Source organism: Neofelis nebulosa, chromosome 2, assembly GCF_028018385.1.
Source record: "Neofelis nebulosa isolate mNeoNeb1 chromosome 2, mNeoNeb1.pri, whole genome shotgun sequence".
Lineage (NCBI taxonomy): Eukaryota > Metazoa > Chordata > Mammalia > Carnivora > Felidae > Neofelis > Neofelis nebulosa.
Genome location: NC_080783.1, coordinates 55,187,826 through 55,201,554, shown reverse-complemented (window position 1 = coordinate 55,201,554; position 13,729 = coordinate 55,187,826). Strand labels below are relative to the sequence as shown.

General features: G+C 35.0%; 1 protein-coding gene across 1 annotated transcript in view; it reads right to left on the bottom strand.

Annotated features, from left to right (window-relative positions):
• The window catches only part of TTN (titin), a 276,220-nt gene that overhangs the window by 160,218 nt on the left and 102,273 nt on the right, over positions 1-13,729 (bottom strand). The window contains exons 102-121 of the mRNA XM_058712718.1: positions 13,198-13,290; positions 12,791-13,076; positions 12,090-12,273; positions 11,556-11,645; positions 11,192-11,459; positions 10,825-11,085; positions 9,013-9,222; positions 8,706-8,783; positions 8,577-8,603; positions 8,048-8,107; positions 7,670-7,753; positions 5,813-5,881; positions 4,783-4,830; positions 3,493-3,897; positions 2,997-3,056; positions 2,514-2,591; positions 2,275-2,352; positions 1,587-1,673; positions 1,271-1,351; positions 212-295 (exon numbers count right to left, since the gene is read on the bottom strand). Of these exons, the coding sequence (XP_058568701.1) occupies positions 212-295; positions 1,271-1,351; positions 1,587-1,673; positions 2,275-2,352; positions 2,514-2,591; positions 2,997-3,056; positions 3,493-3,897; positions 4,783-4,830; positions 5,813-5,881; positions 7,670-7,753; positions 8,048-8,107; positions 8,577-8,603; positions 8,706-8,783; positions 9,013-9,222; positions 10,825-11,085; positions 11,192-11,459; positions 11,556-11,645; positions 12,090-12,273; positions 12,791-13,076; positions 13,198-13,290 (2,631 nt within the window). The remainder of the gene's footprint in view (positions 1-211; positions 296-1,270; positions 1,352-1,586; positions 1,674-2,274; positions 2,353-2,513; positions 2,592-2,996; positions 3,057-3,492; positions 3,898-4,782; positions 4,831-5,812; positions 5,882-7,669; positions 7,754-8,047; positions 8,108-8,576; positions 8,604-8,705; positions 8,784-9,012; positions 9,223-10,824; positions 11,086-11,191; positions 11,460-11,555; positions 11,646-12,089; positions 12,274-12,790; positions 13,077-13,197; positions 13,291-13,729) is intronic.

Sequence of the window (13,729 nt, the reverse complement as noted above, 5' to 3'; positions counted from 1 at the left end):
GAAACAAAGACCCAGTTAGTATGGTCTAAATGTTACTGATACTTGTATAATACATTACCACAATTAATGAAATAAACATACACAGAACTAAATACATTACAAATGGTTGACAGATGCTGTTTCGTTAATACACAGATCCCATAGAAAAAGATACAAAAAAAAAAAAAAAAGACAGACATGGAGAAATTTTTTTCCCAAAATATTATTCTACCTTTGGCTGGTGGGGGCTCCACCTTTTTAGGAACGGGAACAGCAACCACTTCTTCTGGGACTGGTTTCTTAGGTGGCTCAGGGACTTTAAAAAAGAGTGCCATTTTTGAGAAATCTTGTGTTTTTACAACAAGGTATATGTGGTTGCAAGGTAGTGTTAAAATAAAGTGTAGACATTTCTCTTTTATGACAAACAAATGCAAGAAACTTCTACGTGAGAAACGAGTGTGAAGGGAACTGAAAATGTGGCTGTTAGTCACCTTCGACTGGACTGCAGGAGCCTCCACTTTCCTAGAAAGTGCCCCAGATGCCAGTTTTAGAAACTTTACATGTACAAAGCGACTGCATTATAATGATTGCATTAGATTATCTTAAATAGTTTTTGTATCCTAAATATGTAATGATTTGGGGAGGGGGTGTGGGGAAAGGGGAGCCCTAATTTGTAGCAGCTGCCATTTTCCAATTTCTGTGATGGTATAAACACTCCCTCCCTGGCTACTGAGCATGGTGACATTGTCATGGAGTTGGGAAGAGATGTGCAGTTGCCCACCACAATCCAGTACTTTGACTACGTAGGCACAATAGATGGAAACCACCTCAGAAACAGAGATAATAATAATAAAGTGCAGTCAAAGTGGAAGCAGAGAGTTTTAACTATGATCATGGTTTTTAATATAATTTGTTTAATTGTAAGTTCCTATAGTTTAACTTTTAGTCATGGAGGTATTGCACACTGGGTCGCAGCATCCCTGAAACTTAACCATCAGCTCTGGGGGAGTTGGCATGAGCTGGCTCCAGGACATCAAATCTCTATTTCCAAAAGGCTGGTCGCTAGATTGTAAGGTCTCTGAAGCAGAGAACAGAGTTTCCATTTATGTTCATTCCTCTCTCCTGTGTGCTCCTCATGGTCTCCCATCCCCCTGTAATGTCCATTGTACACAGTGGGCATAGGTCTGCTGACCGTGTGACCAAATCCATTATGCAATATTAACATATCCAGATGCTTGGATCTGCTATGGAAATTTTAAAAGATTTTAAACTTAGAAGGAATCACTAATACCTTTAGGTGGAGGCTCAGTCTTTTTGGAAACAGCAACATGAATTTTCTCTTCAGTAACAGTTTTCCTTTGTACCTCAGGGACTTTAAAAAAATGTACATTTTAATTACTGGTGTGCCATATTGTGGGTGGTAATTATAATTTACAAAGAATATTGAAATATGCATTAAAACAGAGACAATGTGCAATGAAAAGATGACAGAGAGCTACAAGGAGACAGAGATGCCTATAGAATCACAAGTTAGGTAAGAAGAAGAGGGATAAAAATTCATCTGACGCCCTTCCATCTGAGCCCCCAAATTCAAATGTGCCTTATACCTGTGACTGACACTTCCTCCTCTGTGTGAGAAGCAAAGAACATCTCTTCTTCTGAAATAACCATCTTCTTTGTATGCACAGCTGGGACTTCAAAGAGAGCATTTCACATTTAGTATTTGTTTTTCTAAGACAAGATACCAGATCAAATACATAGATTACATACTCTGTGTAAGTCTTTAGATACAGAATGAATGGGTTAATACGAGAGCTTGAGAATAAAGTCAGTATTGACAAGAAAACAAATCATGTTTTGATATATAAGGACAAACAACCCATGCAGCCTTTACCAAACATTATTAAGTGGGAATCAAATAGACACAACTTCTTCACACATAATGTGGTGCTTTTCCAAATCCATTACGGTTTCTTCACATGAACAAGAGGATGGGGAATATTATATGCAATGGGATGCATTGCATAGTAAAGTTAGAAGACTATTCATTAAACAAAGCCTTCCTTAGATTAAAAAAAATTATGTAATTTTAAAGCAAAATTAGAAACAAAGGGAATGTTATTATTTCCTTAAATTATGCGTTATGTGCAACTCGACATAAAATATATACTGTATAAACATGTCTTCATGTTGGTAGTTTCAGGTTTGTGAATTGTTTAGTAATATATGTACACATATCCATAGACATAAATAAAAATGTTTAAAACTTGTAGCTGGAAAGACAAAGATGTATACCTTTCACTTCAATTACTTCTTCCTGCACTGGAGTCCGAGAAGGTTTTTGTGGAACAATCTTCTTTGAAACTTCGGGTACTTAAAAAATATGTACAGATATATTTGTATTGTGAAGAATATTGCTTTGCACAAAATTTAAAAATACTTTAGATGATTATATAAATAACTAACATGGGAACATACATCAGTAAACAGACGACGTGTGTACATGGTACTAGAAATGTTTTAAATCATAATACCTTTGGTAACTTGAACTTTCTCCTCCTCCATTCTTCGAGAAGTCTTTTCAATTTTTTCAACTACTGGCTTCTTTATAACTGCAAGCATTTTAAAGAAATTGCAGTACTTTTAGAATTTCTATTAAAATTCTTTCTCCCTATGTATCCATATATGTATGTATATATGTTTACATGCATATATAATATGTATATAATTTTAAAGAAAGAAACAAGTTTGGTACTCTGAACTTTAAGTACAAGGTTCTGTACTTCAAATATTTTGGTTATTTTTAAAAATATTTATCATAATAATCTTTTTATGATCTTTTTAAATTTTGCATTAAATAAATTAGATATTCTTAGGAAAAAAATTCGTTGATACAATAAAGCTTAGAGAAGAAGTTGTGCCTATTGGATTGAACTGGTGGTTTATACATCTTTGCCAAACAAGCCATGATAATGATGTTGATGCTCTGATCTACTTAAATAATTCCAATTACATACCTTTTGGAGGCGGTGCTTTCTTTTCAGGCACTTTTGCTGGAACTTTTCTCTCACGGGATTCTTTAACAAAAACAGGAATAAGAAGGGATGCTTAAATAGGTGAGTTCTAGTAGTTTGTATCAATTGCAAAGGAAATCAGAATATATAATCATGGAAAGTATTGTGTTTGGGATCGTTATTGGAAACACGATCCCTTGCAGCTGGATTTCGAAGCAGGATCAAGCAGAGATGCAGCAAGGTAGTGGGAGTAAACCCTGAATTTCTGCATTAGAAAATAGCACTCGTAATTCAGTAATAGGACTGAATGTTTCCACTTATAATGTCAAAGCCTGAAAATAATTACAGAAACTTAAAGATTAAGTTCCTAAAAATTTCTAACCTTAAGACCTAAATGATCATTTCATTGATTTCATATCCATTACAGATCAGGGTAACAACATTGAAAATACGAGGAACTGAGAAGAAAGAGAACAAAAGGCGCCCAGTCGATACACACCTTCGTAAACCTCCTTTTGCACTTGAATTACTTCTTTCTCTTGGTAAGTTTCTTCCCACTCTTCCTCCCCTTCGTCATAACCTTCTTCCCTTTCATAGTATTCCTGGCCTTCCTCGAAATCTTCTTCCCATTCCTCATGAACCTCCCTTTTAGCTTCTACCTTGGTCTCCTCATAATCTTCATCTGGTTCTTCATAATAAGGTTCTTCAAATGGCTCCGTGTATGGTTCCACTTCTAGTTCGTCGTAAGGTTCTTCCAAAGATTCAATGAAAACTCTCTTCTCCTCATAGACGGCACGCTTTTTCTCATACACAGCTTCTTTTTCTTTCTGAACCTCTTTCTTTCTGGTTATGGTTTTTATCTTCACTTCTTCCGCCTTGGAGGATACATCGATGATTTCAGGAGCTAAAACGAACGAATGAATGAATGAATGAATGATACATCAAATGACAATATTAGCATATTAATTATATCCATTACCCATAATTATATCCATATCCAATTACTTCATAAACCAAAGCCTGTTGTCAAACAATATCAGTGTTTGGATCTCAGCGTTATGTCGATAATTTGTCATATTTTCTGTGTGTTGAATCCATTTAAATTTTTGTTGACTATGGAACACAATAAAGAGTATCAAGATGCACTCTACTCTTAATTTGAGGATTTTTCCAGTGTGAACAAAACAGCATTCAGTAAATATCAAATGGACACACCCTCCACTGTTCTAAAGGACCTCCAGTTTGCGAAGCCCCTGGTTTCCCACAAGGATATTTTAACATTTGATCATTTAATGGAATTTATATTTAATGTTAACCTCTATTTAAGTTTCTAATTATTCTTTCAGAAACATTTCTAATTTTAAAGCTACATTTCTGATAGTTGAGTATGACTCTCTTATCAGTTTTGTAAAGATGATACTTAAAATTATGTAACCAAGTCAAATAGTTGTTTTTATAACAACAGCTTAAAAAAAATGAAGGCTAACATTGTTTACGTGATCCTTAGTACTTGCGTTAACTACAAGTAAAACGATAAGGATGCTGCCTCCCGTTCCACCCCTCACCACTGCTGTTTCCACTGAGGCTGCCTGCATCAACATCGCCTCTGATTCCCTTTCTGGGATTGGAGCAATAGGAAACCGTCATTTCTAGTACTAATTTGAATATGGCAGAGGAGATGCCACAACTTTACGATCAACTAGAAGCCTCATATTTAAAAAAAGAATCCAGAGCAGAGATGCAAATCTCAGGAGTAAATAAAAATATTTAACAATATCGTTTCATTTACCTTTTGCCGGAATTAAGGCAGTAGGAGGCAGGGGCTTCTTGGCAACCTCTGGGATTTAAAAGAATAGAAAATACGTTTATCTTTAGATTATGCATTATTTAATGTTTACTAATCCTCTGTGCTTTGTTAGTCATTTGTACTATCTGTGACTACTAGACTAAATGCCTTTATAATTTCCAAATTTAGCCCACCGGAATTGCTAGGCAATGCCATATTAACAAAAATGGGGAAAGGCTGAGCTCTGATTCTAGTTTAGGTCGATTTAAAACAATTTCAATGAACATGAAACATGAAGAGACTATTCAATAAGTCTAATGCCAGAAAATAAGGCGTGTTTCATTTTTTCAGTGGTTAACTATGAAGCTGAGAAAATATCCACACTTTTTGAGCTTCCTCTTATACCATAATGTTTCACAAATGATCACTCAGGGAAACATCTCTGGGAATGGTGCCTTGTGCTCCTGGACTCTCCTTCCTTCAGGAGGACTTCCTTACTCTAATCTTGGTTAAATAGGTAAAACTATTTGCTTCAATTTAGTTATCTAGTCTCCCTCCTAAAACACTTCCAGGATTTAGTACAAATGGAAGTAATTGAATTGATCCTCCTTCAAAAAGTGTTTTATTTTTCTTCAGGGACTGGCAGCAAGATGAGCCAGGAAGGGTTGTGAGTTGGGCTGGAACAGCCACTGAAATTAGCATCAGTCCTTGGCCTTCTATTGGTACAACTGACTCCAGAGCAGCCATGGGACTGGAGGTGCCATCCAGAGATAACAAGAGCTCTGGTGCTACCGCTGTGTGCCATGGACAGACACAGGCACAGGTGGACAGGGAAGAAAAAAAGGAGAAAGTAGAAAGTTGACGAAAAGAAAGTGAGGACTGAGTTCAAGAAGAGGGCGTGAGTGAGGGAAGGCAGAGGTTCCATTTTGTGAATTCAAACTCTTACCTTCCTCAGCCTCCACTATTTGGCATTTAAAATTGTTAACCAGGAGAAAAGCAGTAACATTCAATTCTGATTAATTAATTATAATACCTGTAGGTGCCTCTTCTTTGGGCTTTGCAACAACTTTTTTGGCATCTTTCTTCACAGCTTTTTTGGTCACTAAAAAAAAGAATGTCAGAGGTAAACAAGTAAAATGTTTCCAGGCTTTGATGGTAATGAGATCTTGCAACATTATTGCAAGATACCTTGTTTCAGAAAGGTCTTGTGCTAGAATGCAGAAAATGTTTTTTGGATGGAGATAGAATATGTAGGGTGATTTTATGCCTGTCTACAGTTCAAGTTTTCAAAACACCGAGCCCATGAACCTGTGATACCATAAATAGAAAAGGTCCACATTTTCACTTTGTTTCACTTAGATAAGAGCACTTTAAATTTGTCAGAAAGAACAAGTGAATTAGTAAAATTAAAAGTCCCATCTATGATACCGTAGAAGTATTCTTTGTTGTTGCTGACATTATACTTTGATCATGGCCCTTACTCATAACTTGATTACAGCTTTTGATATTCATGAATAGCACAGTTTTTAACTTTTAAAATAAGGTCTCATATTTTAGTGGGTAGTCAAACTTAGCCATGTTGACAGTATCATTCCAAGACTCATTCATTAAGATATGATTATTATTCCTGACAACACATGTAAATGGAAATTTAATTTATGATTTTTAATTCTTGTTCTTCTTTGCTCTCAGAAGTAGACGAAATATACTTAACTATTCATATAAGTTATAAAAATGCTTTTGTTATTGAGATGTATTCGTCACATAACTGGAAGTTTTTCATTTTTTGTTTGTCTACTATAGTTTCCCTGAGGCTGGCTGAAAACTAGCTCAACCTCTTGGCACCAATGGTAGCAGATATTAGGGGACTAGCATGCCAAACGCTGGAAACTGCTACACAAAAATCTGACTATGGAAATATCTGGTTTTGACATGCAGAATTTTTTCCTGATGCGAGAATTCTGACAGCAATTCTCAACTTTCAGAACTCTAGAAAGTCCCAGGAAGTCTGCTGACTGATTTAGTTGAATAGCTTGGGGGACAAATAGCATAATTTGTCTATTGAAGTATTTGAAAAGGGAAATTCCCTGACATACTCAAGAGCTCTTTATCGGTTAACTCATTCCTTAGCTAAGGAAAAAAGAAATCAAATATATCAAAGATGTTCTAAGTCATATTTTTGTAACAAAACAGCAAATTTTAAAAAGGCGTTAACATTGTAATTGAGAAAAAAATACAAACTATAATTTGCAACATGACCATAAACTAGTATGGGTTATCCCCAGGAACTTCACTAGAAATTAATTCCATTATATATATACGTATATATATATATGTACATGTATATATACGTATATATATAATGGAATTAATTAATTAATTATAATGGAATTAATACGTATATATATACGTATATATATATGTATATATATACATACACACACATGTATACACGTGTATATATACATATACATATATATACATACACGTGTATATATACATATACATATATATACATACACGTGTATATATACATATATACATGTGTATATATGTATATATACATATACTATATAAAATATATTGTACATATATATATACATATATAATAAGAAACATGAAATCAATTTGCCATTAATGTTTAAGTGATTCCATTAAGATAAAATACTTTAATATCAAGCATTGCATTTGGTTTGATGGTTATTTTCATAGTTTTAATCATATGTCTGTCTTACACATATTTAAAGTATTGAAAGCAAATAATTTACATTTTGAAAGGCAATTCAACCTGTTGACCACTAGAGGGCCAACATGTTGCATTTGACAACATTTTCCAGGTCTGCAATAATTAATCATATACTTTGACATTTAGGTAGATAACATAAAATACCTTCAATGCGTTTTGCTGGTGGTTTCTTTTCTTCAGGTGTTGGTAGCAACAGAGGAATAGGAGGAACAGCCATAGGAGGGATTTCTGAAGAAAAGAAATGCCATCATCATGGTTTGGTTTTTTATTTGGTGTGAAGTATAATGAAAAGTCTGATTCATTACTTTCAGTACTCAAAGGTGTTATACTACAAATTAATCAACCAGAGAAAATAAAAATAGCATATATTTATAATTGTTACTACTCTTCTGTTTTGATTTTTAAATATCAATATGCCAGAATATGATGTGTTCTGGCTTTCTGCTGTGGTTTGGCATCGCTAATTTCCTAATGGTAGAAAATTGTTGCTGCAAGCCCAGGTGTCGTGGTGTTGGGTCTTACCTTCTGGAGGGACTGCTCTGATAGGCATGGTTGGGATTGGAACCCTAGAGTCAGGAATATCTGAAAAGGAACATTTAATGATCAGCATCGATGGATTGAAACAACACATATTTATTAGATAACTAAGATGTGTTTGTCAGGCATTTCCAACAGCAGAATCTAATCTACAGACACCTGTATATAGAATCTAATATAGAGAGATATTAGAATTCTTTTGTAAGTAACCACATAGGCAGGTTGATTCCCTGTGAAAACTGGTTTTGTTCTATGGCCACACAATTTTGGCATGATCCTAGATACCAGCTAAATGAGACCTTATTGTCTCTAATTTCCCAAGCTCACAAAGCCTAACATTTATCTTATTTCCTGAAAATAATTTTACTGAATAAGATTGGACTAAAAAAATAATCAATATTTTTAGACTTTTCAGTTTGGCTTCTATCATTTACAAAATTATGTTGAATATATGGTGAACAAGGGTTGATTTCTTTTCTTTTCTTTCTTTCTTTTTTTTTTTTTTTTAACTTACCAGGAGGCTTCATCTCAAGTTTGATTTCTGCAAAAGAAAAAAAAAATGACATTTTTGTATTTAGAATCATCTGGGCAGGCTTCTTTGTTTCAAAGATTGCAGTGTGACTTTCATGTGGTGTTTTCTGACCTTTAGTTGTTAGGTACAGTTCTGCTGTGCTTCTGGCTTCACCTCTTGGTTCCAGTCGAGCAATTACCGAATAGACACCTAAGAAGAAGAATCATCAAACTTTGTTTTCTGGTGTTTGTAAATTACCCTTCTTTATTTAAATACAGGATTTAATTTGAATTTATTTATGTATATTTATATATAATTCTCTTTCCTTAAATAGTATTCTATATAAAATTACAGAGTGTAAGTGTAAATTTGGGTACAAGTATATAAAACGGACAAGATTTAAATGATATATTCACAAGGACCCTGTGAACTGAATTACCTTCATCATCTGGGGTCACATTGTGGATGGTCATATAATGGCAGCGACCATCATTCCTGAAGTTGTATTTCTGGCTCTCAGTCAGTTCTGTTGGTCCTTTATACCATGTTACAATGGCATCATCAAAGGACACTTCACATTCGAAGGTGGCAGACTGATGCTCACTCACCACAATGTTCTGTATGCGTTTCGTAAACTGAATTGGTTCGGCTGCACAAAGAGGAGTCAAAGTTAGATTGTATAGGGAGGAAGTTTTTGTAGTCTCCTTTCTCCTCAGACAGTTAAACTCTCCATCTTTGTCTCCAATTGGAATATAACAAAGGCCGAAAATGTAAAACAAAAAAGAAAGAGCTCTTGTCTGCATCAGTAACAAAAAATTATCCCAATACTTAAGTGTATTCCTTCAAGACCAGTGTAGGAAAGTATAAAGAAATCCCTGAGAGTCCTTAAAATATTTGCACAAAGGCAACAGTCAAAGGTGCTTATAACCCAAAAGTCAAATTAAACGTTAAAATGTTAGTGAAGTTTGGGTTCAAAATAAAGGGAACGTAAACTTAATTTTACTCTGTAATTTATTCTCCTTTGAAATTCTATCTTCTGTAAAAATAATCTTGCTATTCAGGACCTAGAATTGTTTATTATCTACTATGTTATAACTTTCCTTGTGAAATAATGTAAACTCAGTTGGAAGTCTGGACTTTAAAATTTCACAAGATTCATTTATCAGATTCTGAAACCTGCTTGTAAGCACCTGTGGACATACACAAAGGAGTCAATCCATGGGAATTGCAGGCATGGTTAGTAGGAGAATGGGCTGGAGTAGGCGGTCCTTCTGCAAAATTTTATTCGGAAGTCTGGAATTCAATGTATAACAGTATCAAGAACATCTTCGACATCGTAAGTACTCTGGTGAGCTTTTCTTTTCTTTTTTTTTTTTTTTGAGGGATCATATAAGAATGCAATTATTTAAAAAATGATAAGTGGTTTCAACTGGATCCTTTAAATTGAAAATAAGAAAATTTTTTGAGCTTTAAAATACAACCAGGCATTAATACCCATTTAAAGCAAGTCAGAGAAATTGAAAAGTCATATAGTTGTATTTCAACAACTATAAGTGGGCATCAACTGGAAGTAGATGCTATCATTATAGCCAAAATGTTGCTCAATATAACCCCAGGGTGTCTTCGGATAGTGCATATAGTCAAAGGATTGGGAAATGAATACTGCTGCTCCTAAATCCTCAGATTTCACTTTATTTCAGAGATCTAGAAGATTGGAATATAATCCTCACATGAAATAATTATTTTTGAAAAATAGCTGCTAATCACACACCCCATATGTTGTTAATTTTATCTAATAGGTAGATTCAAATTAATTTCTATAAACAAAACATCAACTCATAGCCAAGATCTTTTAGATACAGCTATGAAATCTGGTCATTTCTGTGATTTCTTTCTTGGAATAAGAATCACAGATGTGAGAATTATGGAAACTGGTAAAATTATAAAGACTCGTTGAATTTTGCAGAATTATTTAGAATTTAAATAACTGTTAGAAAGTCATGTCTTAGTTTAGACTGGTATCCGCCTTTGATCCAAAACTACGCAAAGGAATTGGCACTTGTGTGACTATTTCCCTTTTGGTTTCATGTGAATTTTGAGATGTGAGTGAATGCTGTGAGTACGTGTTGGGAAATGAGAACACAAGCACTTTGGAATATGCGCAATGGCAGGGTGACGGCAAGCAGCAGGGGTCCCATACAGCTGCCAATGACCTGTGCTGAAAGAAGTCCAGCCATACTCTTTCACCCACCTTCAATTCTGAGCTCTGCTGAAGTTTCGAGGTCTTCATATTTGCAGGTGTACTTGCCCTGGTCTTCTGCTCGCACGTCAGCAATGGTCAGTTTATGCACTTTGTGTTCCACTTCTGTCTTATGTCTACCTTGGGGTTTAAGGATTCTGCCATTTCTGAACCATTCAGATTTTACGTTTGGCACAGAAAACTGGCATGTCATGGTGCACGTCTGGCCTTCTTTCAAAGTAACATCCTGAAGATGCCGCTCCCAAGCAGGTTCTGTTGGAATGATACAAAAAACATTTTGTTCAATACCACATGCAGATGTGCTCAATAGTGAATTAATCTCACAAGTTTTTTTTTTAATACGATGATTTTTACTTACCAATTACAGTTAGTTTAGCACTAGCGATGTGTGGACCACACACCAGTCTATAATTGCCCTGATCTTTAAGTTGACAGTTTTTGACTCTGAGTGTATGTCGATCACCATCAATACTTATTTCAAATTTATCACTGGGTTCCAGTTTTTCAGTCCCTTTGTACCATGAAAGCTTGATCTCTGGATAATTAATCTTAATGTCAATTTCAAACACAGCATCATCATCTTTCAAAACTGTCTGATTCTCAATATCCTTGATCAGAGTGACAGGCTAGGAGAATAAAGAATTGACACATGTTAGTCACTCCTTTCCTTATAATCCTGAATAATAACCTGTTCACTGTACTATCATCATAACTCATTTTACCTCTGTCTGTGACAGCCTTTGCTGAATAAATGATACAAGTTCCTCAAATTCCTTTTCATCCTTCTCTGACTTCTCTATTTCCTCAATTTCCTGAGGAGGAAAAAGTGTAAGTATTACATATGGAAAAAAATGTGAATTTGAGGATACATGATTCTACTCAGCTTCCACTCTTGATGCTGTTTAGGTTATACTAAGTGATCTTATACAGTTGTAGGACTCTGGAAATTCAAAGGGGATATATTAGATGTTTCAAATATAATTTTTTTAAATCTATATTTTTTAATGTTTATTTTATTTTTGAGACAGAGAGAGACAGAGCATGAGTGGGGGAGGGGAAGAAAGAGACACACACACACACAGAATCCGAAGCAGGCTCCAGGCTCTGAGCTGTCAGCACAGAGCCCCATGCGGGGCTCAAACTCGTCAACCGCGAGATCATGACCTGAGCCGAAGTCGGAAGCTCAAATGACTGAGCCACCCAGGCGCCCCCCAAATATAAATTTTTAAGATGATGCTATATACAAAAGAGCATACCAATCTATGGGTCTCTTCTTCTTGACTTTGCTTTAGTATTTCAAATGCTTGAAGAAGACCCCGGAAGTCAGTGATTCCATACATCCGGGCATATTTTTCATATTCTTTAGGATCAACGTTTTTGAGAAGTTCCATGATATCAATTTCCTCTTCTTCTCCAGGTCCTTTCTTTAAGATTGGAGTCCTAAATGAAATCAGAAATACACATAAATCACCTGTCTTCTACTTATTTTGAGTCGCCTATCATTTAAAGATTATAAATGTCAGTAAGGTTCTTTTCCCCTTCACAAAGACATAGTGCTATGTCCTTTATTCAAGAAATATTAGTCTTTCAGGGGCACCTGGGTGGCTCAGTTGGTTAAACATCTGACTTTGGCTCTAGAATGAGAAATAATACATAGAAATAAAAATTTCATATCTAGATGCATACACACTTCTCTGTAGACCATTTCCTTTGTTCAAAATTTTAATAAAACTTCATTCTCAAAACTTTCTCATGATCATTCAGAAATTGATCTTAATGAGCCACTAACTTATGCCCAAATACTGGATGTTTGCTTATATGTTTTTGTGAGAATGTCTGTGTGCTTATGTTCTTACATGATCTGAATCTTGGAGGGAATGGTCCATACCTCTTGAGAGATCTCTTCTGTGAATGGAAATTTACTGTGCATGTTTGTTTTTTTTTTAATTGAACTTACTTTTTCAGCATTGCTCTAAGATCTCCTTCAATCTTCTCTTGTTTCTTCCTTTCATCCACCTGTAGGTTAACATTACTTTCAATTTCACCATGTTTATTAAATGCGACACATCTATACAATCCAGAATCTGTTTTTGTGGTGTCTCTAATCTCCAACTTTGCTTCATCGCCTTTCTGGTGGATAAAAATGCGACCCCCTTGGTTCAGTTGTCTCCATTTCCCTTTTGTCCATTTAACATTTGGAATTGGATCACCTCCAACTTTTGCAATGAATGTTGCAGTGGTTTCTAAGGAAGAATGAAAGCAAATGAATAAAGACCTTAATTTTCCCAAATCAGTTCTTGCAGATTTAAATTGGTGGCAAAATGTACAGGGTAGACAACGATGCACTTTTCACGAAGTACTTACTTTCTACAACTCTGATACTCTGAGGTTCTGACACGAAGAAGAGTTTCCCATCTACTGCTGCTTTCTTAGCCACAGGGACTGCGGCTGGTTTGTCTGAAAGACATATTTACATGTTTTGTTATTACAATTACGTTAAAATTGGAATAGATGATTCTGTTGTAAAATAAGCTTTAGGAATTTGGCCATGTCAAAGATATCATTCACTCTAGGACTCTAATGAGAGTATAAGAGTGGGTTATGGGAGATACAGCAATTTTATAAGCATTTATAACTAGTATAACTAGTTATAGCTCTCGCATACAGGTTGAATGACAATTATAATATCAGTATCAAATTTTATATTTCTATGCTTGGCTTTATTATATAGATTTCCTCCAGGACTATGACATCAGACTACTTCATGTTACATTATTATAGCATAATTTTTGGAACTTAATTATACATTCTTGGATACAGTAAAAAAGGTACAAGAAAGAGGATGGTGAACTTGGGGTAATTTCAGACAATTTGTGTTGAAATCATTTTCATTGAA